The 25,014-nt window shown below is 39.8% G+C and overlaps 1 protein-coding gene across 27 annotated transcripts in view; it reads right to left on the bottom strand.

Moving 5' to 3' along the window:
- The window catches only part of SORBS1 (sorbin and SH3 domain containing 1), a 161,600-nt gene that overhangs the window by 24,006 nt on the left and 112,580 nt on the right, over positions 1–25,014 (bottom strand). For 12 of the 27 annotated variants that reach the window (XM_059851391.1, XM_059851395.1, XM_059851392.1 and 9 more), the window contains 14 exons: positions 21,903–21,932; positions 20,539–20,714; positions 19,719–19,782; positions 18,518–18,592; positions 18,133–18,195; positions 14,351–14,398; positions 14,113–14,236; positions 12,070–12,184; positions 8,792–8,875; positions 6,548–6,562; positions 5,965–6,030; positions 5,293–5,394; positions 3,896–3,945; positions 954–1,129 (listed from right to left, as the gene is read on the bottom strand). In XM_059851391.1, the coding sequence (XP_059707374.1) occupies positions 954–1,129; positions 3,896–3,945; positions 5,293–5,394; positions 5,965–6,030; positions 6,548–6,562; positions 8,792–8,875; positions 12,070–12,184; positions 14,113–14,236; positions 14,351–14,398; positions 18,133–18,195; positions 18,518–18,592; positions 19,719–19,782; positions 20,539–20,714; positions 21,903–21,932 (1,188 nt within the window). The remainder of the gene's footprint in view (positions 1–953; positions 1,130–3,895; positions 3,946–5,292; positions 5,395–5,964; positions 6,031–6,547; positions 6,563–8,791; positions 8,876–12,069; positions 12,185–14,112; positions 14,237–14,350; positions 14,399–18,132; positions 18,196–18,517; positions 18,593–19,718; positions 19,783–20,538; positions 20,715–21,902; positions 21,933–25,014) is intronic. The other 15 variants (XM_059851390.1, XM_059851416.1, XM_059851411.1 and 12 more) reach the window with 10 other exon arrangements.

The following is a 25,014-nucleotide window of genomic DNA, read 5'->3' as shown; positions in this document are numbered from 1 at the left end:
TTCAGTCTGGTTTCAGCTTAGACTGAAGTTTTTAGGTCTGTTTCCGATTTGAGTTCAAGTTCAAATGTCAAAATAACCATTCAGGTTCAATTGCAGTTTGGGGAACAGTTTGAACAGATTTTTTTGTTCAGATCCAGTTTGACTCCCTGCCCTACAGGCCTGACAAAATGCTGAAAAACAGCTGGAAAATGGAGACAGAGAGACCTTTTTGGTATGATGTACTATTTTTAGGGAGAGCAGTTCAGAAATCCAGCACATTCCTTCTCCAGTCCTCTCCCCATCTCAAGCCATTTTTAGGTTGAAGTTGGCTCAGAGATACATTCCCCAGTACAATTCCCTGATGGGAGTCATGCTTTTCCTTGTCTCTTTTAGAGAGTCTGCAACAGGGGGAGGGAAGAGGAGGAGATTGGTCTCTTCTGGCTCACATTCCTGGAGCCTGCAGGGCTGGTTTGGGCAGCAATTGCTGGTTCAGTGTCAGTGCATTCTCTGCACAGCCCTGGCAGGCAGGAGGCTGTGCATCACAGGGCACCAGCTACACCAGGGTAGCCAGGCCAGCAGACTGGTGTGGCCTGCTGAGATACTGCTGTGGGAAGAACAGAAAAGCCAGGGAAGGGCTCTAGAATGGCAAGGCAGTGGGAGCAGATGGATAGCAAGGCCAGGCTAAGCAGCCTTGAGGAAGAACATGAGGGTGTGGGCTATGGCTGAGGTGCTGAATGGAGGGAGTTGATCTTTCTTGAGAAGAGGAACCTGGATCAGTTAAAGGCATCATTAAAAATATTGGCCATTGTGGTCTGAGAGAAAAAAGGAGGGAACACTGGGGATGGCAAACAGGAAGGATAGCATAAACCTCAACCGGCTTGAATAGGACTCTAAACCTTGCAACAGTTTGCCCATATCACCTGGCTTTTGACACTTTGCAGAATGGAGAAGAGGTTAGTGTTCTAACCACCCACCTTTTGTGGAAGCAGAACTCGAAGGTCGCTTGAGACCACTCAGCCCCTGGAATGGGATATCTCCACCTTCCAGCACACTCTTGTAAATCTGCCTTTCATTCTCCAAGGCAGCAGGGTCCCCCACAGCTAGCTCTGACTCCCTCTTCACTGCATGGTAGTTGGGTGAATAAGTGGAGCTAGAAGACACAACAGAAAGGAGAGGGACACCAGGAGGTCACACCTGTTTGCTGAGAGCTTGATGTAAAGTAAGTGAAAACCACACTTGTGAACACAGAATAGACTGTGCATGAAGAACTGGTGCTGATGAAGAGGTTATGAATACATTGCAATAGTGTTCTGTGTTTGGCACTACCAAAGCATCCTCCACTTGAGGGAATTCTCCAGTCTTAGTCCCCCAGGAAACAGGCAGCAGGAAAGCACTCCTCTATTTTACAGATGAGACAACAGCCACAGAGTTGATACATGATGTCTTTGCAGACACAATGAAATTTATTGTCTAGCTGGAAGTACACAAAACCTTCCAGCTTCCAGTTCTCTCTCCTTAAACATTAGCCATGCCCATCCCATGCTTACAAAGCACAGCTGCTCAGGGGGTCATCTCACCCAGCTGAGCCTCCCAGTCAACACTACAGTTCAAGATTCCCTGAACAGTTTCTGAAGCCCCTCAGTGAGGACTATGCAGAGAAGCTATAGTAAGGGATATAGATTCAACACTGTTTTAATTGCCAGAAAAATTCCCAGATGTACACAATTCTGCTCAGCTTTGTCAGAGGATTCCCCTACAGGGAATAAAAAATCCTGGACTTTAGGTCTACTATGCATATATACAAACAGAATGGTGTTAAAATTAGTACAATTTTAATTTCTTAGGTTTCTAAAGACTGGAAATTTATTGCAAATCCCTTTTCTAGTCATGAACCTAAGCACAAGTATACTCAGACATCTGATTTCTAGATTTCCCTGTTTTCTCTCCAAAAGAATAACTGACAATGCCATGGTATAAATTGCCTTTCCAGGTGCAAAAAACTTACTAAGCAATAAGGCAGACTGTTTTCCTAAAAGCTAAGCTAAACTGATACCAGTTCTTGTGCTCAACCAGGCTCTTCAGAATAAGATGGACTCTCACACAAAGCTACTCTGAGGCCAAAGTATGACTGCTGGAAAATTGGAAAAAATAAAAACACACAGATTTTCCAATTAATAGAAATATTTGACATCCTGATGTCCAAGAGTGATTCAAATTTATGAGAATTTGGAAATGTTTGTGGTTATATCTGTTTGTTGTGGATAAATTTGTACATGTATCTGTTTAGTTTGGATAGATGCTGTACTTCTGGGGTAAAGAGAAAGCTTTAAACACATCAGAGGACTGGCTATGGAGGTGGAATTACACAATGTCTGGATCACAAAGATGACTTTAGTTTCCGGGCAAGGAAAACCAGGTCATATGCAGTCCCATAAATTACTTTCTGGAGGAAAAGCTCTTAAAAAACACCATGAAAGAGAAAGTGAATACTGTCAGTTTTTCAACCTACACAATGCCCAAACAGACCCACAGCTACAAAGCTATTGTTCATCAGGGATATCTCTTTGATTAAGAGTGCATCTCTTTGTCAGGTACCTGAGGAAACCCAGCCAGTTGCTGCAGGGAATAATGATTACCCTGAGGTAAGTTGTTAGCCTAGTGGTTAAAAAACAAAGGGTTAAAACAATCCTCCTTTGGGACTAAACATGGGGGAGATAGAGGAGGCATCTGGTGAATCTCTTTAGTAGCTGCTCCCTTATTCAGGCCAGCAAGCAGTACTGTATTGGAGCCCAAGCTGCCTGCAAGGGCAGGGAAAAATGTGCAACCCTACTGGGCCTCACTCTTGTGCCCCATTTCCAGAATACTCAGCTTGCTTCCTCTTCACTGGCATTCCTGAATGCTTTGTGTGGCACAGATAGTGCTGTCATGAACAGAAACCCCACCAGTTGCTTGCAAACATATGATATTTACACTAATATCTGAGATTTCCATTTATTTTATTGCTCTCTTCCTATCAAAATGAAACAGTTGCAGTGGTTGTGTGGGTTTCCCAGCAGAATGAACACAGACAGAAGGAAACTGTGTTGAAAGAAGTACAGGAGACCTCTAAGGCCCCGGAGGGGCAGTGAACACACATGGTATTAATGGACATCTGGAGGAGAAACTGCCTTTTTTAACAAACCATCCTCATAGAGGGGATCACTGCGCCTATGGACATGGAGCATTCAGTACAATTACAAGGAGCAGCAGGCTCACAGTAGGGGCTGGCTCTGTGGCTCAAATAACTCAGGGTAACTCAAGTAACTCAACACAGCTCAGCATTTTGTGCGTGTGTGCTCCTCTTCTAAAACAAACCAACTCCATGTACAATCATTTACACAGAATATACTGTGCATTACATATTCTGCTGAAAAAGCACTGCCCAACAGATCTTTGAGAAGTATTGTTACTCCTACCACTGTTCCCTTCCTGTAGGCTGGAAAATTACTGCCTTTCATCAACTGCATCCATCTGATCTGGTGCACATAACACGGAATATCTATCAGCAGCCAATCTATCACCCATGTGTAACAAACAATTTTTGTGTATTCCACACAATAATGATACTTGCATCACTATACAGTCAATTTGCAAAATTTTCATCAGATGAACTTAAAGGTCTGTTAATTTTTTTAAAGCCACTGCCTAGCACAATCAGTAAATCTTACTTAGACAATTCAGTCATATAATCACTTCAAAACACATTCTGGATCAAAAAACAAACAGTGTACCAGGACTTACCCTAAAGCACACACATAATTCTTATGGTACATGCATTTGTCTATATCCATCCCCCAAACATTTCCAATGCCCAACACCCTGTCCTACATGACCTCAGATTTTAAAAGAGACATCAACAAGCAAATGAAAAACTTACTAGGAAGAATGGTCTGTGGAAGTTTCCAGAGGAGTAACACCTGCTGTATTCTGCAAAAGTCCAAACAAAGGAGTCATTGATATGCACTTACATGTGAGGAGAAAGAAAAAGGCTTGCTTAAGTAATTTTCCATCTATTGCTTCAATATTAGCCCATAGGAGACATTGAGATTTAAATCTAAATGCAATTTAAGCTGTCAATGTCTTTGCAGAAAAGCAACAATTTTCGTGAGTTCCTTCAGGGCAGTGACAGGTTTTTAGCACAGCCGATGCCTTTTCGCAGTGCCTATTCTTTTGTCTGCAAATGAGTCATTGTGAATAAAGCCAAAAGCAAGAAGAGATAACCAGCTGGGCCATGACCAGGAGACACATGCTCATAATTATTTCCCCAAGCTTTACCCCAACCGGTCACTGCCCGCCTTTGCTTTAAAGGTGTATTACATTTCTGCAGCACAATACATTCCTCAGCGTTCAAAAAATATCAAAGCTCTAAAAAGAAAAGCGACATTTCAGTTCAGTTTCCTTACTTAAGAGAAGCAATGCCAGCTGCACAGGTTCAATAGCAAAAGCCAGTTCTTAGCCGCTTGCTTTAAATCCATCTAACGCTTCTTAGACACGTTATTTAAAAATTGAAGGCAATTTTAGAAGCAATTCTCTACTTGGTGTCCCCTCATCTATGTGAGGATTTCTATCTAGGAAGAAAAAGCAAATCTTGGGTTTGAAAAAGCAGCTTTTCCAAGTCCTGGTGAAATGCCGCAGCTTAAAAAAAATCAGCAACAGGAAAAAAAAAAGAAAAAATGGCGTGTTACCAATTAATCTATCATTTCATGTTTTGAGTGCTGCAGACCCTCGAAGCAGCAGCAGCAGCTGACCTGCCCTAGAAGGCCATGGCAAGGTGCAGCATGAGGAAAATTGTGTAAAATCTCTCAGGAATATCCAAAATCTTGGGTAGGCGTGAGCTCCAAGCAGAGAGCGGGGCTTGTAAGAAGGGAGAGTAGATGGCAACACGCTTGAAAGGCACGAGATGATGACGTGACACGCCAACCAAGAATTTTAAGCTGATTGCTGCTGCTGCCTATTCATGTGAAAAAAAGAGAGGGTTTTTTTTGCAGACACTGAACGCTAAACCTGAAATGGGGACTGGGATGGGGGTGGGGGTAGCTGAATGCAGACGTGGTGGTGGGGTGAGAGATGAAATCACTGTATCTGAAATGGATTTCAAGCTGGATTCTCAGCATCACATTCTATTATTTCTGACAGCAACACAGCAAGCCATGCAGTCAGAATGCTCAGAACCATTATTTATCCCAACCTCATTTAATAATCATCCAGCAGTGAATAGATTAGAGCAGAGAGTTTGGAAATGGGGATTGGCAGCATGAAAAGAATAGGAAATACCTTCTGTGGCTTTTTATGTGGTGCTTTATAAAGCTTCTCCATTTTTTCTAAATCTGCCTCTAACTCAGTCTGGTAAAGGTAGAGGTCTTTTTCTAGATCACTCTGGTTAAAGAAGGAGAAGAAGAATGGGAAAACAATGCTTAGGGTTAGGGGAAACCAAAGGAATGTTAATTTTGAAAAAAAAAAGAGAGCCTTTTTAATTGAAAAAGAGGAAGGTGGTATGGACAATACACAGAAAATCACTAGCAACTAATCATGTTTCAATCATTATAGAGAAAATAGTTATAGGCAATTAACATTAAAATCAAGAGAGATATAGGCCTGCTAGAATCTATTTCTACAAACCATAAAGTTATAAAACCCACCTGTAAAGAAAAAAAAAGATACTGTAATAATACGCAATATGCTGTTAGTACAATTATCATTGCAAGTCAAGATAGCAAAACAACCACTCTAAATTATGGCTGATTATGATTTAAGAATTGTTTATTAAATCAATTTACGAGCTACTTAATTGTTAGGCTAATGAGCTCAAGCCCAATTAGAAAAGAAAATCACTCACAAGCACACAAAACCCAAGCAATGCTACAAGAAAAAAAACCAAAAGAAAACCACATACACACATATAAACGCGCTAGATGCCTTAGTGCAACATACGTGAGACACAATTACCTTTCTATCCTCTCTAGTAAGGATAGAGCAATCTCCAGGAGTATAATCCCAAATCTTTTTTGGAGGCTGATGGAAAGCAGAGGAAGGAAATGAGGAAATGAAGATAAGGAAAGACATCACAGAGAATATGGAAATTGGATTAGAACAGAGGGGAAATACAATAGGGAATTTGCATCAACACTGAAAAGAAATTATAAAATAACAACAAACCACAACAGAGAAAGAGAGAGAGAAAGAGGGATAAATCTGCTATAGCATAAATACCAAGAAATCATGGTGGGCAAATGGGAACATGCAGTGTGGAAGGGGCTGTTTTCAATAATGTTTTCAGAAATTTTTTTTGCAAGGTGCTCTATGGGATTTTGGACTCTCTAAGGGTGCCCACAGCTGTTGGTTAAAGCATTCCTAACAAAAAAAACACAACCAAAAAAACAACCCAAAACAAAATGGGGGAGAGAACCACATAGTCATAAAAAGCATTTGTTTTGCTCATTCTTCTCTTCAAAAGGAAAGGGTAAACCAAAGGCCTTTGACAAAGAAAAGGGAAAATCTTTCTCACTTCCATCAGCGTATGAATACATACCATGTGAACAAATGGCTGATTTTCCCGTGGTGGCATTGTGGGGCAATGAGAATGCAGAGTTGTTATTTTTTATTTCACTGGTTTGGGGGTTTGTTTGTGGGGATTTTTGGTGAACAGAGTGGGACACGAGAAAGTTTGGGAACTAACTATTTCAAATTCATCCTACAGTTGAAAGGGCTGATTTCAAAATGGATTTTTTTCCTGTTTGGATGAACCTGTAAATATCAGGCAGGGTTATTCAGAGTAAAAGACTGGACTGGACTCCCATTACTGGAGGGAGCTAAGCCACAAAAAGCATGTTCTTTGGGCTGTGGCAACAAAGCTCAGAAAAGGCTTGCCAGCTACAAGTCTGAGATGGCATCCTGAACTCAAGTGCTTGACACCAACGCACTATTTCTAGAGTTCCACAGTAAGGAATGGGCACAGCTCTTGGGGAACACGGCTGCATGGCTTCAGAACTGAAGCAAGTTCAAGGCAGGCCTTATAAGAGAGCAGCACTTGACAAAAGTGCCCTGAGCAAGGTGGGGAACTTGTCACCAGAACAGATGGTCTGCTGAACATGAGACAGATTGCCCTGAGATACCCTCTTCTGGAATAAGGCCAAGGTGCATGACTAAAAGCACAAATCCACATTTCTAAAGTATGGGTATACCCCCACATGTAGAAAGGACCAAGGGCATAAATGCTTTTCTTTCTTTGGCACATTTTCCATTAACTCACACCAACTCAAAGGACCACAGAGATGACAAACTTTTACTCACTGCAAAAGCAGACGTCTATTAATTACATGGCAACAAAGATAAACAGGTTTCTTCTCACTGTGGAAACCTTAAACCATGACAAGTTGTGAGGAGTTAAATCCTTACATTGACAACACTTAAAAGCCTCACCGAGGTGAGATTTGTCTGACTTTTGCTGCTTGAACATTAGGAGGTCTCATCTCAAACACTGCTGAAACTTCCTTAGCTTAGGATGGAAGGTCCATAGCTATAAAACATAGTTTTCTATGAAAGACTGAACTACTGAACCACTGCACACCCTTGCTTTCCAGCAAAAATTACACTATTTTTATGATGTGGTCAGACTGAGCACACAACTCCTGGTAGCTCCATTCTGTGCAGAGGAACTTTGCCACTTCTGCCACAACAAAGACTCGATTTAAAGGAAACCTGCTCTCTGGTGTCCATGTGCAGTTGCCTTTGAAGACAGTAGTGAACCTTAAAAAATACTTCTTTGTGTACTTTGTTGTAGACACATGGAATCTCAGCAGCACTCAAAATCTGTATGCATGCGCTTCTGACTATTGACCTCAAGAGGAAAGCAGAAATCAGAAACCATGACTATGTTTGAATATATGTGAGAGGCTGATACTGACCCTCTGGTGTAGTAAGAGTAGCTTATTAAACAGTATTTAATAATTAAATTAATAGTGTTTAATCAGAAAGAACTAGGCCATAAAATGCTTTAAAGTCACATTTTTTCCCAGTAGCCATGACCAGTGATGTGTTCCCTCCATCAAAATGTTCTTTGTCCTATTGAATAATTAAGCTTTAGTTCATCTTTTCCAGAGGGGAAATCAAGGGGTTTTTTCTCTCTCCACACATAGCAACACAGCTCCATTTGAAAAGAAAGAAGTTCTCAGACTCCTTTGGCTTCAGGGAAGGGCAAGGGCTGTTCAACACAGGCTAGTGCCCCCAATTTTATGCAATGGGCAGCTATATGCATAAGGAAATAAGCAGGAAACAAGGTCATGATCTGTTTATGGAGAGCTGGAAATTACTGATCTACAGTTTACAAGCCAGGGACAGGAATAAATAATTCTCCTTTACTTAAAGCTACCTATCAGCCATCCTAGATCTTGTTAGGCAGAAGGACAATAAGGGCTTTGAATAAGGACTTTTAAGAATAAGAGCAGGATATTATTTCTAACATTAACAACAAAAATGCAGTTTGAACTACGGTGTGTGAAAAAATATTACCTTGTTGATACATAGTGGTGGAAGGTGGGGAATGTTTGTAAATGGCTTCAAAACACTAAAAGTGGCCACAGAACAGCTGCTTTATGTTAGTACCAGGATGACATTATGTACAATCACATCTTTAAATGAGTAAGGCAGCTGTTTCAGATTTAGGGCCTAGGAAAGAGATGTGACAATCATAAAAAAAAAAAAAAAAAAAAAAAAAAAAAAAAAAAAAAAAAAAAGGCAGGTTGACTTCATTGGTCATTGCAACTATCAAACTTACCGGTTTCCCAAACTCCAATTCCGAAAAGAATTTATACCAAGGTTCATTCTTTAAATCTATCTCTTCTGGGCTTATATCCCGAGTCTAAAGGAATTGGTGATAGGGGAATGGAAGAAAGAGAAGGATAACATTATGCAAAGAATACACAGAAAGGGACTGTTAGAGATGCAGATCCTATGGCTTCCATATAAAAATGTAGATATTTAGCCTTATAATTTGGTATTTCTATTGCATGTTTCTCATAAAGGCCATGAACTGCTTTCAAAACATCAGTTAAGCCCAATAGCATAATTGGGACCAATATGAATATGAATGAATTGCATTTTCCAGGTCAGGAGACCCACAAAGAGAGAGAGAGAGAATATGCAGCTTGCCCAGAGTCACAGGGAGGCTCAAAGGAAGAGCAGAGAGTCCAGCAGTCTGTCAGTCCTACTGTCAGACACTTTTATCAAGTCAAAAGCTGCATATACTTTATTATTATTATTTTTTAAAGGTGCATTTGGTTAAAAAAAAAAGCGACTCAGTAAGACCTGAATCAAATACTGCATCTTTAACAGCACATGAACATGTGAGAAACCCTGTTCTATACACTGCAAACAGAGTGGAAGGTGGTTTTCTAAATCATACAAGACACATGTCAGAGAGAACGCACCCTGAAAGACCTCTGAAAGGATGGATAGAGTGACAATATTACATGTTTCTTCACAAATAAATGTTAGAGTATCAGACAAAACTACAATGAAGGAAAATCAGACAGGACAGAAAACAGTACAGCTGAAAAAGAAATTCCCTTTCATTCATACCATCTGTCTTAATGAAACAAAAAAAATTGAAATTGTTGTAGCTATTTGAAAACACTCCTGGTGAGGTAAGAGAATAAATGTCCATTGCTAAAGCTTCTGAGGTACCACTCTCCAATAGTGTGAGATAAAAGATATCTAGCTAATTCTTGCATTTCAGTATACCTAGTCAAAGGCAGAGTGGATCTCTGTGCATTAAAAATATACACACATAATGTCTGCTGTGCAGGGAAGATCCCAAGTGCCCCATCACAAGGAAGAAGGAGCCCCACAGATGCACAATGTCCTCATGGAAATCATCTTGTGATGGGGTTACTGAGGCAGTTAACAAAAGTGCTGGACTTGGATGTCCCAGATTCTGCCACAGCCATTAGCACCACAAAAAAAGCTCTAGGAAAAGAGCTCAGGATTGATGCTGAATGAGAGGCAATGCAAGTTAAATAGTTACATCATGTTTAATGCCTGATGGCCTGGAGAATGATTTGGCTATTTCTTAAAGGCACAAAGGAATCAATACCTCTCTTTTTTATTTACAGCACTCCAACTAAAAGCACTCATCTTATATAACTGTGTTTACATTAAAACAAAGCCCAGTGATTTCAATAGCAGGCTATCCCTTGCCCTGAAATGGTTTTTGGTTGGGATTCTGATAGTCACAGCTGTGGGTGTGATTACCAGGAGACATTCACAAATCTCCTGCACCTCCCTGAAAGACGCAGTCACTAACCACTATGGTACTGTTATATTTAAGGAGACTGATGGAGACTGTGAAGCAACTATTCCAAGGCCTTCTTTCTTCTCTGGTCTATGGCTTCAAATAAAGCTCATAAAATAACATTGGAAGTAACATAGCTATCACTTTCATCTTGGTTTTGATGAGCTCTGTACATAAAATGTTTTTCAGTTATGCTGATGATGGTGCTGCTTGTGGCTTTTAGACTCTGATTCCACAGCTCAGTTCAGTACCTGATGAAGTCTGAACATGTAAACAGTGCCACTGGTGATGACAGACCTTTTGCAAATGCTTAAGTACACAGATGAAGCTGGCCTTTTGCCACAAGTTTTATCTTGTCTGTTTACCGTGAGACAAAATTGATGTTTAAGTCAGCGGAAATCTGGCTCCAGGATGGACTGCAGGAATGGAGGTGTCATACCATGTTCAAACCACTCCTCACAGGCACTTCTCTAATGGGCTGAGCCAACACCCAGTGGTATCAAGAGGGAGTCATCCACCGCCCATTGCAATATGAACTAGGATCGTGCTCCCATCAGGAGCAACTTTGTTGAAGTCAATGAAGGGACACGGGTGTGAAAAGAAGTTGGTTGCAGCATCTTCAAAAAGTGATGGACCTTGATTACACTTGGAAGGAAAAAAGAAAACCCACCAAAATACTAAGGAGAAGCATCAGGTCCCACAGACTTGATTCTTACATTTCTATTGATTTAAATTGCTATTCACTCTTGTGTAAAATCCTAGACAGGTTTTTCAGGACTATTCCTTTATCTATTCCATGTATGGATCACTGTCTGAGCTGTTAAGGTACAAAGTCCAGTTTACATTTGGAAACTCACATGCAATTAGCAGTTCTAATTGAATCCTTCAAATTAATGCCTTTATAGAACAATTATATCTTTATGCACTATCTTTGTACACTGCTAACAACATTCAGTATTTTCTAGCAGTTACAGTGTCACACTTGTACCATGGAAGGACACCTTTAGTGATCTGTGCTGATTTATGCTGGACTGGCTGATGAGGTTAGCATCGCCTTTCTGCCTGTCCCTTGTCAAGTATTCTCAACCAAGGCTGAAGAAAGAGACTTTTTTATGTCCCTAGCTGTCACAATTCACAGCACTGCTTACTAACTCAGACTGAAATTGGTAACAGCTCACTTAATATGCCAGGTTACATTCCACCATAGCTGGAGAGCTCACATTGAGTCCTGCTACCTCTGCCACAGAAGTGGTGAGATCCAGCTGAGGAAAAAAACAACCCAGAGAAAATGGCCATATCCTAAGGCACCTCAGAGGCATCTACTGAGGCACACTAAAGGCAGTCTGAAAACTAGTTCAATGTTTAAAGCATCAGAGGAACACAGAAACTGAACCTGCCTTCTCTGTTGCATAACGCCTTCAACCCTCCTGCATCAGCTAATTCTGTGCCCTAGAAAAAGTATAGCTGGCAAAACAGCTGCTGAACAGGTCACAGTGTCAAACACGGATTAAAAACTAGGGTTAGTGATCCATACTTAACATGGAAAACAACACGTCCAAAAGGAAAGAAGCCTCTCAATCCCCCCTGGATCTTGCTTTAGAGAGAACAAAAATGTTAGGAAGTTATGCAGAAGTTTTCAAAAATGTCACACGAGCACTGCAATGTCAGCATAAGGAATCCTATCCAAATAGAACCACACAAGCATTTAGAGAGTATTCCATAATCACAGAAAAAGCCACAAACTAGGATAAATCAAACATTACCATCTTTTCGTTGTTCAGAACAGAGGACTTCCCTGGCTGATAGTCATAAATGCTCCTGGGCTCTGCACGGTATTTTCTGGTATCCACCTTCTTGTCTGGAGGCTCCCAGTCAGTCCTGAGGAAAGAATGATTAATTACCCCAAAATACTGTGGTTTCTGCAGAGATAATGTGATACTTTACCCCATTAATTATGGTTTAATCAGGGTACTTTTTTTAACCTAGGAAAGGAGACAAGAAGAACAGTTCAGATAGGGCTCCAGACAGGTATTTGTTTATCTATCACAGGCAGAGTTGGAAACAGCTCAACTGAAACAACTGGAGTTGAGGGGGGTTATTCTAAGAACTTTCAGTTAACTTCCAGACTTCTAAATCTTTCTCCATTGAAAACATCTTAATGATAGGCTTCAACTAAGACCACAAATATAACATGTCCAAACTTGAAGCAGAACTCAGATTAAATTGCTTTTGCTAAACTTCTGCCTTTTAGCCACATCACTGATTACCTGATTACCACTGCTTTGGATTTCAAGAGGAAGTTTTTTCTAGACACATGAACGAATTATCTCAGGCTCTATTTTAATGTGGCTAAGAACAGTCCATTGATATCCAAACCACTATAATTTTGTGCAGTGCCTATACCAACACAGTTGAAACAACAACAGTCACAAAGCATTCAGGGTCCATATGCTACAAGGTCCTCCTGGTCTCAAAACTGATATAATCAGACACCTAATGCAGAATAACAAATGCTCTCCAAAAAAGCCAAGAAATCAGCTATTTTAGGATGATAAACTAATTTTGATTTTGCTCTTAGCATGTTGTCTTTGATTGGCAATGTGTATGTGGATTCATCTCACCCAGAATTCATCAAACGAAACTGAGGCATCTGTGCAAAACTGCTTTTTTCTCTCCCTTACCCTTCTGATCTGATTGGATGAAAACAAACCACTGAGCTGCCTAAACCCTCTCCACTGGCAGAGCAGAGACAAAGACAACCCATTTAATTTTTTTTTCTTTCTAAAGTAAGGCAAGATGACAGCCAAAATGATTGGCATACAAACAGTGCACAAATTTCAACAAGGATGATCTTTCCTGTCCAGACTAATTCCATTGCTTAAGACTCCAAACACAAAGAAAATTCTGGTGAGGCACTGGTTTGCTACTAGATAATGGGAAGCATTAATTATGGTAATCCTTTCACTTGCAAGAGTTTTCTCAGAGGGCAAATACACTATGTCTTCAACTCCTGCATAAGGAAGACACTTTCTATCAGTAGACTTTGTCTCCTAATCCAGTGACCTGAGATACTCACAAAAGCACATATGTCAAATTACAGCTCTGCTCATATGAGGCTGCAAATGAAAAACAATTGGAGCATGTAGAAGGTGGTAAAGGAGGGAGGAGCAGTTCAAGAGCTGGGAAAGTTCAGCAGGACACAAAATATTCTTTGCTCATTCTGCTTTCCCTTCATTTGTACAAACATTCCTTACTGTTACAAAAAGGTTTAAAACATGGCAATAAACAAAGCAAAAAACCAGGAGGGAAGTCATCCTGAAGATCAGAAATGACACTGCTAACTAGAACCTACTTCAAGAAAGTTCATATGGGTAAGACTCCTCAGAGAGGAGTAACTGTTTTTACCAAGACTCAACATAAATCCAAATTTTGCTTCTCCACAATTATAACTACTTGTTTGTATTCTGAGGTACCTTTACAGAGTCACACTGAGCCAAGAGTTTCCACTGTGCCTATGTGGTAGGCACTGTATAAGCATGACACCCAACTCTCCACCCAGACAGGAGACTATGCAACAGACTGTGTGATGCCTGATGAAAAAGACAGACAGAATAGGGGACTGGGCTGTGACAATGAAGGAGTCCACTGCCACCTAGTAAAAGACTCAGAGTAAAAACTACTTATCCAACTTCCAAAAAAGTTTAACTGGAGTTATGGACCTAAGGCTTCCACTTTTATCCCCTTCCCATTGACAGCTTTCAGATATTCTTCCAGAGCTGATCTCTAGACAGCTTAGTTCAGATCACCTTTCTGGGCTTGACTTCAGTGCTGAAGCACGGTTTGGCAGTGGCAAAGTGGCAGACCTCTTCACAACCTTCTCTGAATCAATATTGTCCATCTCACTCTTGGAGCGGGGAACTTGGGTTCGGCCTGTAGGAGAAATCGCACATAGGAATATTGGTGAACTGGATAGGAGGCAAATAAATACATGCTTTACATGCCCTTTCTTTTTGACAGATTTAACAAGAAATGTGAACTACTTACTGTCCTCAGAATAGGAATAACGCGGAGAGAATGAATCAGAATCTTCATCTGAAAGACAAAAGCATTTTGCAAATGAGTTGAAAAAGCCCCAAAGAAAAAGCACCAGAGACCCTTTAGTTTCTTCTACTAATGCATTCACCATAATTTGAATGATAAGCCCAATACTTACCACAGGGAGAGGATCCTAAAGAATAAAATTCCAATGAGGTTAAAATTGCATTTGAAAATAATTCCTAGATTAGATATAAATATTAATATACTATTTACACTAATACCTTTCTCCAGGCTCTCAAAGCACTTTAGAAAATAATCCCTTTTTATCATAAAACTCCTCTACAGCAAGGGTTATAGATCCACTTTATCAAAAGCTGAGAGACAAATAGAGGATACAAAAGCCATAGTATATGATTAAAATAACTCATGAGGCACTAGGCACAATAATACAGCAGAGCAGCCCTGCTGACAATCACATATGACTCTTGTATTTAGCTGTTAGAGAGCATCCAAAGGAAGGCAACGAAGATGGTGAAGAGTCTAGAGGTGAAGCCACATGAGGAGCAGCTGAGGTCACTTGGTCTGTTCAGCCTGGACAGGAGGAGACTGAGGACAGACCACACTGCAGTTACGGCTTCCTCTGAGGGGAAGAGGAGGGGCAGGCACTGGTCTCTGCTCTGGGGTGACAATGACAGGACACAAGAGAATGGCCTGAAGTTGTCAGGGGAGGTTTAGGTTAGACACTGGAAAAAGGTTCTTCACCCAAAGGGTGGTTAGGTACTGGAACAGAGTCCTCAGGGAAGTGGTGACAGCACCAGCCTGACAGAGTTCAGAATGCTCTTGGGCACATGGTGCGATTCTAAGGGGTGTCCTGTGCAGGATCAGGAGTTGGACTTTGATGATCCTTGTGGGTCCCTTCCAACTCAGAATATTCTGTGACTGCAAAAAGAATTGTGAGCCAAAGTATTACTAATATCTCTGCAAAGAAACCACTAAATTTGACAGAGAAAAAGACATAAAAACAAAGAAGATGAAGCTAGAATCAACTAATTAGAAAAAAAAACCCAAAACATTTTAAAAAAAGTGTTATGTGAATTTAGCGATGACAATCAACAGCTTGACACAACTTCGAAATTTTCTCTCATGGAGGACATTGATCAGATGCTACAGCCAATTTCATCTGCTGGAAAAAACCAATTTGGCTAACACAGCTGACTTGAAGTTGCACTCAAGCCTTCATCAAGCCTTTCAGGAAGGCTCAGGGTAGTCTGAACTTCTAACCTATCTGCTTTAGTTCTCTTGGTGAATGAACTAGAAGGTTAAAGTTCCAAAAAGATGGTTATTGAGTCTTAGTATGGCCATCATAATCCTCAGGATAAGAAGGCCAATTCCCATGTTTTAAACCTTACTGACAAAACCCAAATATCCATATTACACTGAACTGTTGACAAAAATGACTTGTATTCTTAAATACAAGTTTGGTTTACTCAGACAGAAAAATACTTGGTAAATCACAAAACTCAGTAGTCCCTACAAGTACAGATAAACAAATGTCCAAAACAACCTTCACAGCTATTCACCTCTAATAATCTTCTTTAGTGCTATATACATAAAGATAATTATACTCACTTACTTGAAGAGAAATATCAACATTCATAATAGCTCATCATTCAAACAAGAAAAAGCATACAATAAAAATTCACTTCAGATAATGGCTAACATATGAAATTTTCCAATTTCTTATATTCTACTATCTACAATAATGAGGAGAATAGCTATGTTTTGTCTCTGAGTATCTTATGAAGAAGAGTGTCTACATTTCTTTCCTTTTTATACAAGAAATACTGAAAAAGAAATCTGGAGTAGTTCGATAACATTAAAGAGTAAATCAGAATTGAGTATTAAAACAACATCCTCTGTTTCTCAAAGCTTCATTCTATCCATGGGACCCTACTTCTCAAAGCAGGTCATCACAAGTTTGTAACTTCAAAATCTTATTCCTTTAGAGAAGAGAGGCTGTTTCCCTCTAGATGGTAGAGAATCTGCAGGGTTGGATTTCATTTCATGGATTGGACCTATTTGGTATGGTTTCAGAAACACTGAATATTTTTGAAGGGAGCCCAGATCTTGATGTTTCTAGGAGATCTTAGGCATCAATCCATTCTGACATTAATTGTACGGAAATGAGGCTCCAACCCATCTCTGTATAAACACTGCCACTGATTATGGATCTTTGAAGTGTTTTCTAAACATGAAACACATCCTACAACCTCTCCAACTCTTCTACATCATCAAATATTTTGTATTTCTTATCAGGAAAAGAATCCAAGCAAATATTAGAGAAATGTTTCCCAATATTTTGAGAATAAAAATTAGTGTTTAGTCCAATAAAATTTCAACTATACAAACCAGCAAATTACTTTCATATGCACATTTCTAAGTGCATAGGAGACATTTATGGGAGAACAGACTCTTTAATATGTCGTCGTCATGGGGTTTGAGAACTAGGTTAGTCCAGATGAGTAAAATGGATTTTCAAACTTCATTATTAACAAGAAAATATTCTCTGTAAAATGCTTTTATCTATTAATTACTGAAACAGTCTCTCTCACACACATACCCACCTACCATTCTGCCAAGAGAAAATCAATTACACTGCATTACAATTTGCAAGACAGGGCTCTTCACCTTATATATTTCACTAAGAAATTATCAAGTGTCTTAGATACCTGTATGACACTTCATCCAGGTTCCTTTTAACAGTGAAATACACCTTACATTTCCTTGCCTTCTTTGAGTATCTCAGCTCATACTGCATGCTTTCTTCTTACAATACCCACCAGATGTTTAATACAAACATTGAATAAAATGGTTAATTAATAGTCTCACCAGGGTTGGCTTGAGGCACAGGCTAAGTAGGCAAGTTCCTAGATTGCAGGATCTAAAGTGTCACCAAAGCACCAGGCCAACAAGGCTGTCACCAACAACTTCCCAATCAGGAAATGTCTGTACATCCAATGTGTGCAGCAGATTCCAGTGTTTCTCGTATATAAATATTTTGCACAGTCACACAATAACACTGCAACAGATGCTGTTTCACTATCCCTGAAATATGACTGCAAAGTATTCTGATTTGAATATGAAGTTTAAAGGAATCTGCTGAGCACATGAAGAGATAAGGTAAAGACAGTGTTGTTTCAAGTTGCAAGATGTGCTGATGAATCCAAACTCTGTCCTTGCCTAGATATGCCAAGTGCACCTAAGACCAGCCCTGAACCTATGCTATCAAGTTATTTTTATTTTAAAAGACTACACTAAGGGACTGATCCAAAACCCACTGAAGCAAGTAGCCTTTTCACTAACATGCTTCAGTGACATTCTGGGTCTGGCCCTAATACTATGTTAATGTTAAAAACCAAAAGCAAATAATTAATGAAATTTATTGATTTGGAAGGGCTGAGGAGGTGGGGGGGAGAAATCTCAGTTAAACCCATCTTTACACATAAAGTCAGCAGTCTAGACATGTTAAATAATCACTGCACACGCAACTGATAAGTGCAGAAAACCAAGCAAACCCCGAGTTTGCAGCATTAGTCAAATACTAGTTACAAAGCCAGAGGAGCACTGCAAAGCCAAAAAGGCATCATACAGTCAAGGCAATGCTTAGAGTGCAGCAAATCATTATGAGGCAGCATAAAGCTCAGCAACTAGAAAAAAACTCCAGGAAGAAAATAAATTGATAAGGCAGCATTTGTGCAGAAAAAATAGATATGGACCTTTATTATTACCTTCAGAGATAGGACTAGGAGTAGACGCAGGAAACTGGTATGTAGGAGAATAAGGATTGTCTTCTGCAGCAGAGAAAAGCAGTGGCTTTTGAGACTATCCACAGTGAAGTGGAGGTTCTGCTTCATTCCCCAGCTTCTATCAGCATATGATTTTATTCCCTACCTTAATAACACTAGGGTAAATGGTATCGTACTTTAAAAGAGATTAATGGATTAGCAAAGATTTAGTTATGTTATGCATCACACAAGAATGTATACTGGGCATCACTGAATTTCCAGGCAGTGTAACAGAAAACTAGAACCTGAATCTAGTTATTATTAGGGCACTATAGTACAGTTAACTCAAAGCACAAGACAACAGATACTCTGACTAAACTTCTGGTACCTTCAGTTTTTTGCTGGATTTCAGGAAGTTCAGGAAATGTGTAGGTAGGGCAATAAGGGTTTTCTTCAGGATTGTCTAAGGAGAGGAACATGATTTGCAAAAAAGAACAGAGAGGACAGATTTTAAGGGGGAGAAGGGCAAGCCAAGAATCCATTCAAGCTGACTACAGTCCATCTCATGCTGGTGTTCTAGCACGACACAAACTAGAATGCCTCTTTGTTCATTGCTGCCTTGCATGTCTGGGCCTTGGGAGAGACCCTGGAAGCCAAGGGGACTGAACTCATTCTCCTCCATCTGAGCATGGGCTTTAGATGAGCTAAAGAACCTCTGTTAGGAGCAGCAGGATTAGGAAATAGTTCAACTCCTCCTCATCCCATCCACTGCAGCACAGCATTTATCTATGCATAAAGCTCATCAGGACAGCACCTGCAACAGCAAATACAGCTCCAGTTTTGCATGCTCTGCATTTGGTTCCAGAAGCACAGATCTGAGCTGCACTTGCCTGTGTGTCAGGCTGTTCAGAGGGTTCAGCTTGCAAGTGCTACTGCAGCCATTTCTCACACAGAAAATTGTGAATGTATCAGCAGTCAGGCATAGAAGTGTCCCAAGGTGGGAATCCCCTGAGAGTTCACCTCTGTGAAGTTTCTGAGTGCTCACCACAATTCTAGGTTTTCAAAGAAGATCATGGTTTTGAAAAAGCAGAGTTCAGATTCTGAACTGACCAAAAATTAATGGAAACCCTTCCACTGGTTTCAGTGAACTTCAAATCATGCTTTGTTGTGCAGGTACTAAAGCTTAACAGTGTAAAAAGTTTCCTCTTATGCACAGAGAAGTTTCAGAGATAACCTACTGTATTTTAAAAGTCTGTGGATTGGGTTAGCTGGTAAAACTGGAGTTCAGAGATCTATTTTCCCTTAGTATGGAATTATTATCAGCTTTTCTTGCCTCAAACAGTATAGTTGATTTCATGAGGGCACTACAGTTCATCTTTCAAAACAACTCAGACCTTTCTTTGGACTTCATTGTTCTCCTGCCTTTGACTTCAAAGATTTCAAATACATTGCTTGAGTTCTGTGGTGCAGAACACTAATTACCATTAAATGCTTTTATTTAACATCCAGTAAAATTCTTCATATAGATGAAACAAAAAGTAATCAAGGTGGTCTTTTAAAGTAAATAAAAACCATCTGTGCTACAGTACCTCTATTTAGCTTGTGGATCTGTTTGAACATCGTCTTGTACCAGTCCTTTGATCTGTCTGTATTCTGTTGGAAAAATAAATATACATAGAAAGAATCAACAGTGACTCTATTAACCTTTCAAAGTTATTAAAAATCTTCCAGCAATGAAAAAAAATTACACTTTATGTGAAAGCTGCATCATCTGAATATCCTGAAATATTAATGATTTCACTCAGATATATCATCTCATATGATGTTTCACTCAAGTAAGTAATAATGTAAAAGCTTTGTAAAGGCAGGTTGTAACCTCTCTAGAACTGCAGATTGTATGAAATGTTTTGTATATTAATCTGGTTTGACATCCAAACTTAAACAACTTTCCTGTTTTAGTCATAAATATCAATTTCCTAAGTTTTCAGAGGATAGTTAGAAACATTGAGTGTTTAAGTCATTCCAGAAACTAGCTGCAAGAGTAGGTTAAGAATTCTTTTCATAATTTCCCCTGAACACTGAATGAATGTAATCACATATAAAGGAGGTATCTGCCTCTAAAATGGCTAAAATGAGACAAAACTCTCCTTCAGCTGCTAGATGGGAAGGAAACAGAGGAGCAGAAAACATTATTTTCAGATATTCTAAGAAACACTAATTTTTTATTTTCTTTTCCCTGAAGCAGCTGAAACAGGTCATAGATAGCAAATGGAATAATTAATCATAAAATATATTGGAATTAGAATTCTATCTTCCCTTAAATCTCTGCAGCTTTAGTGAGCTCCCTCAGTCCTAAAGTAAGCAGAATGTAGCCCAGGCTTCATGCACCAACCACATGCTCAGTCTTACCCTCAGTGGAATTCCAATGTCATCAACAGAGGTATCAGCCATGTAGGGAGGGCTCCTGACAGCGCTTCTCTTTTCCTCCACTGCCCTCTTCTCGCTTGGCACAGTCTCCTGAGCTGGCTTGTCCCGCAGAAGGGCTGAATCAACTCTATCAGAAATTAATCTGTCTGGCACTGAATCTGGAAATGACAATGGAGGATTTTTACCTCATCTCAACATTTCACAACAACACCATGTTGGGCTCTTTTAAGGCAAAAATTCTAGCAAGTAGTTGATGAGACAGACTGTCACTGCTGGCTGTGATTAGCAGTTATTTCCTTCAGTTAGCTGAAGGAAATCTCCCAAGAAAATGTCCAATGCCAGCAAAGGCAGGCGAGCATCTCTCAGGTGGTTACCATCACGCATCTCATGACAGTCTCAGCTGTCATATAAGACAATAATTTTAGTTTCAACAATTGTTTCTTTTGACTAATTAATAACTCTACAATGTCAGTCTTCATCAAAAAGCACCTGTAATACAGTCTCCTGTACATCTTTATCTGCCAATTTCAATCTAAATGTGGTAGTGGTGCACTACTTTTTAACAGATTGCATTCACCTGTCTGACAGTCCGATTTGTTGCAGACAGTATATGATGTTTCCAATTCATTTCCATGCCCTAATCAGAGTGTGTAAACAACAAATGTTGTTTAAGCATGCATATGACATGATTGCACAGGAGTCTGCATAAAGATGGAGAGAAAGAACTAACTTCTTCAGGTTGCCTTGCTTCCAAATTGGAATTCCTTGACACTGCCCAACTGACACCCAGAGGTAGCAGAAGGCATCACCAAGGGACTTCAGATTGTTCTGAAGCTCTGCTCTGCAGAGCTGCAGCACAGCAACCCTTACACTCAGTGAAGGTTTTTTCCTACGTGGATTTCCTGCAGAGGAAACACCTGCAATTTCAATCTGCCTCATCAAGACTTTTGCAAATCCTATAATTTTTACATCACTGCATGCATTGAAGAGAGAAAGATATGTTTATTCACATGCACATCACCATTCTGCCCAAAGCCATTAAATGTGTAGAAATCTGATAGGGGCAGACAGTGGAGGAAAGGCTCGTGCATAGCAATGCATTGATCTGTTGGTACCATGAGCAAACACAATTCTGCCCTGCAAAACTCAGAACTAAAGGATTTGTGTTTAAAAGCTTGGTAAATTTTATGACTTAGGACAAACAGATGAGTAACTTAGGTGTTTGGTATATTTCTTTGCAGCTCCTGGGCAGTGTGTTTGCTAAAGGCACCCCACAAGCTATCAAAGCAGCAGCTTTGCTCCAGCAGAGGCAGCAGCTGGGGGGTAGCAGACCTTCCACATCATACCTGCCAGGCTACTAAGCCTTTTTTGCTGTTCTGTGGTAAAGGAAGAAACAAAACAAAAAGAAATACAGGACAAATGTGTGAGACATAAACAGCAAGTGCTCTGGTGCTGCATTTCTGACAGGCAAGAAATACACTGTAGAATGATAGCAGTTGCTGGAGAGAATCTGTTTTCAAATACCCTGCCAAAGTGACAGCCTACAGTCCCTTTTCCACATAGCAGCCTTGTGGGATAACAAAAATCCCATGATGCAGTGACCAATACATTTGCAAAGAGCACTTATATTTAAATTTTCTTTTTTTTCATAACATCAGAATAAACATCAGAATATTTAAAGAATAAAACAATGGACAGGAGACAATCTGAAAACCAGTAAAAATTCACAGAGTCAAGCAACTTGATAACTAACGCTGTTCCAATTACCACGAAGTACATTTTGAAATAATACTGTTGTAGCATTTCAAAGGGATATAGGAAAGGAAAAAGTCATTGTTGGTGCTTGCTGAGTCTCATCACATTTACTGAGCCACAGATCTAGTGATTTGTGCACAGACACAGCTTGAAGGCTTTGGTTCTCAAAACAGTCCCCTTGGTTAGAGGTTTTTCTTTAACCAATTCCTAGAGTGAAGTATCTGTGGTATCTCTCAGCAGGTTTTACCAGCCTAAAGTTAGTGCTTCCTAAAAGGATGTCCAAATGATTTACCCAAATCACAGGGGAATAAACCAAGAATGCTTAGCACTCTGTTCTCTGCTTTTTTTTTAAATTCCCTAGCAATTAACTATTTTCTTTAAAGCATGAAAGCCATTTGAAGAGAATAAAATATTTTACTGACATAAAAAGCACTAACAGTTTTGAAAGCTCATACTGTTAGAGCACAGATTAAAAAGGTATTAAACACACCTGTTATATATTTAGGATAAACCATGCCATGCAAGGCCTGCACAGGAAATAACTGTGCTTTGGGGTGGCATAGAGCACTTGCCAAGCAAGTCTGCCATAGTAACAAACCTCCAGGTGTGTGCTGTTTTCTAGAGGAACCCACCTTCACCACATATTTGTACTAAGTGGATCATCTCAGCAAGGGAGACTGATATTTCTCTTCAGTGTAGCTCCCTCACCAATATCTCTGAACTTGGATCTTTAGCCCCAGCCCTCTGCTCTGCTGACCACTGATGGCAAGCTGCTGCTGTACATAACGTTCACCCAAAAGCTGCCAACATAGGGAAAAAAACCCCTGCGTGCACTGGGTCAAAGGAAGGGTCAGCACTCTGAGCCAGAAGAATAGATGGGAGCCACCTGCTGCAGGGTTCACTGGAGTAAGCAAGCACCAGGAATAGCTTGCTGTATTATAACAAACTGCAAGTGAGAAATGCAACAAGTTTCCCGTGTTTCCCAAAAAGTTTCCCCTGGAACTTGGGAGGAAAAAATCTAAGTGACAATGGTGTCACCAAGGAGAACTGCGTTGAATCACTGAGATCTTCTGACAAGAACATGTAGTTTAAGGAGTCAATGCTTGAGAGTTTTTTCCTATCTCTTTCCCACAGAGAAGAGAATATCATGAATTAACAGACTTTTAATGAAAAAACTCAAAAGTGCTTTTTACACAAAGGGGAGATTTCCTTTTCCCTTCTATCCCTGGGATGGAAAGGGAGCAGCCAATGGACAGAAGCAGAAGGAGCAGGAGGCGTCTGCTGTTTCACTCTCCTGCCTGACCAGAGCCAGACTGTAGCCCCAGACACACACCAGCAAAGTGAAGCTTTCACTCCTGATCTTGTGTTCTGGGACTATAAGCAAAGGCCAAAACCTTGTAGGCTTCTCAGACAAAGGGTCAAGCAGAGGGATAAAACTACTGGAAAAAATGAAGAAACAATTTATAGATGCCATCAGAGGTCCCCCAGAGGAGACTCCATTGGAGGAGACTAAGACTTGAAACCAGTATAGAAAAAGTATTTGAGAACATGTTTGGTGCAAAAGAAAGGTGTTGAAAAGAAAATTTGCTAGAAATAAACAAGGGGCTCTGAAATTGCTTGTTTATAAGTATGAATTTTATTCAGTTGATATTACTGAAATCCAGAAGAAAAAAATTCTGAGATCTTTCATCTCAGCTTATTGAGATCAAGCAGACAAGAAAGGATATAGTCTACTTCATGTGTTTCAAATGCCATTCTCTGTTTCTTAGTCTCTGATGGCTCCAAATCAAAGGGTATTACATGAAGATTAATGAACTAGCAAATAAAGTACAAAATAATAAGAAGTAATAGTAAGAAGTAGGTGATGTCTGGTACAACAGTCACTTCAGAGAATAAAAAGCAATCAATAATCCACTGAGGAGAAAGAAAGTCACGTCATTTATCTGGAAGACTAAACTACTGGAGACCTCAGACTTCCTGCATTAAAATGACCTTAAAATTTTTCATTTACAGGGTATTTCAGAGCATAAAAAAGGAATTTTCACTAAACATCATGACATGAAGGAAGGTTCATCTTGACATGAAGGAATTGATGCCAGCACAAAACATAATTAACTGTTCAGGGGAAGGTGGAACTTAACCTAGGAACAATATATGCCATAAGAGCAACCTAGTTTTGAACAGATAAGGTTCATAAAGATGAAACCAAATATGAATCATGTCAGCCAGGACAGAAATTCAAAAGATAGCTAAGATCTGAGAACCATTTAAAAATACTAAGCTAGCAGAAGAAATCTTAATGCTATGCTGGGATAAATCCTAGATAGGAACGGAAACATAAGGAACTGCAGGAAACCCTCAACACAATAAGAGATGGGAATTGTGCACCTACAAGAAGGCAACATATGCTGGGAAATGAAAGAACATTACAGTGGAATAAAAGCATTAACAGAATGTCTCAGACTCAAAAATAGGTTTGAGGCACAAGAATAAACAGAAACTAGTAATGATCTTGTTCTTTTACAAAATAGGCATGATGGTAACAAAAGGGCAGGAAAGATGACACATCTGATTAGTATTTCCATTCTGCATTTGAAAAAAAAAAACCAGAAAAAATGTATGATGTCCTACTTCTTTGCCTGATAGAGAAATACTTTCCACTACAACAGCAATTAAGGACTATGCTGAAGGACAACTACTGAG

Source organism: Haemorhous mexicanus, chromosome 7 (genome assembly GCF_027477595.1).
Source record: "Haemorhous mexicanus isolate bHaeMex1 chromosome 7, bHaeMex1.pri, whole genome shotgun sequence".
Taxonomy (NCBI): domain Eukaryota; kingdom Metazoa; phylum Chordata; class Aves; order Passeriformes; family Fringillidae; genus Haemorhous; species Haemorhous mexicanus.
The sequence above is the reverse complement of the archived record's forward strand: the minus strand, read 5'-3'. Positions and strand labels throughout refer to the sequence as shown.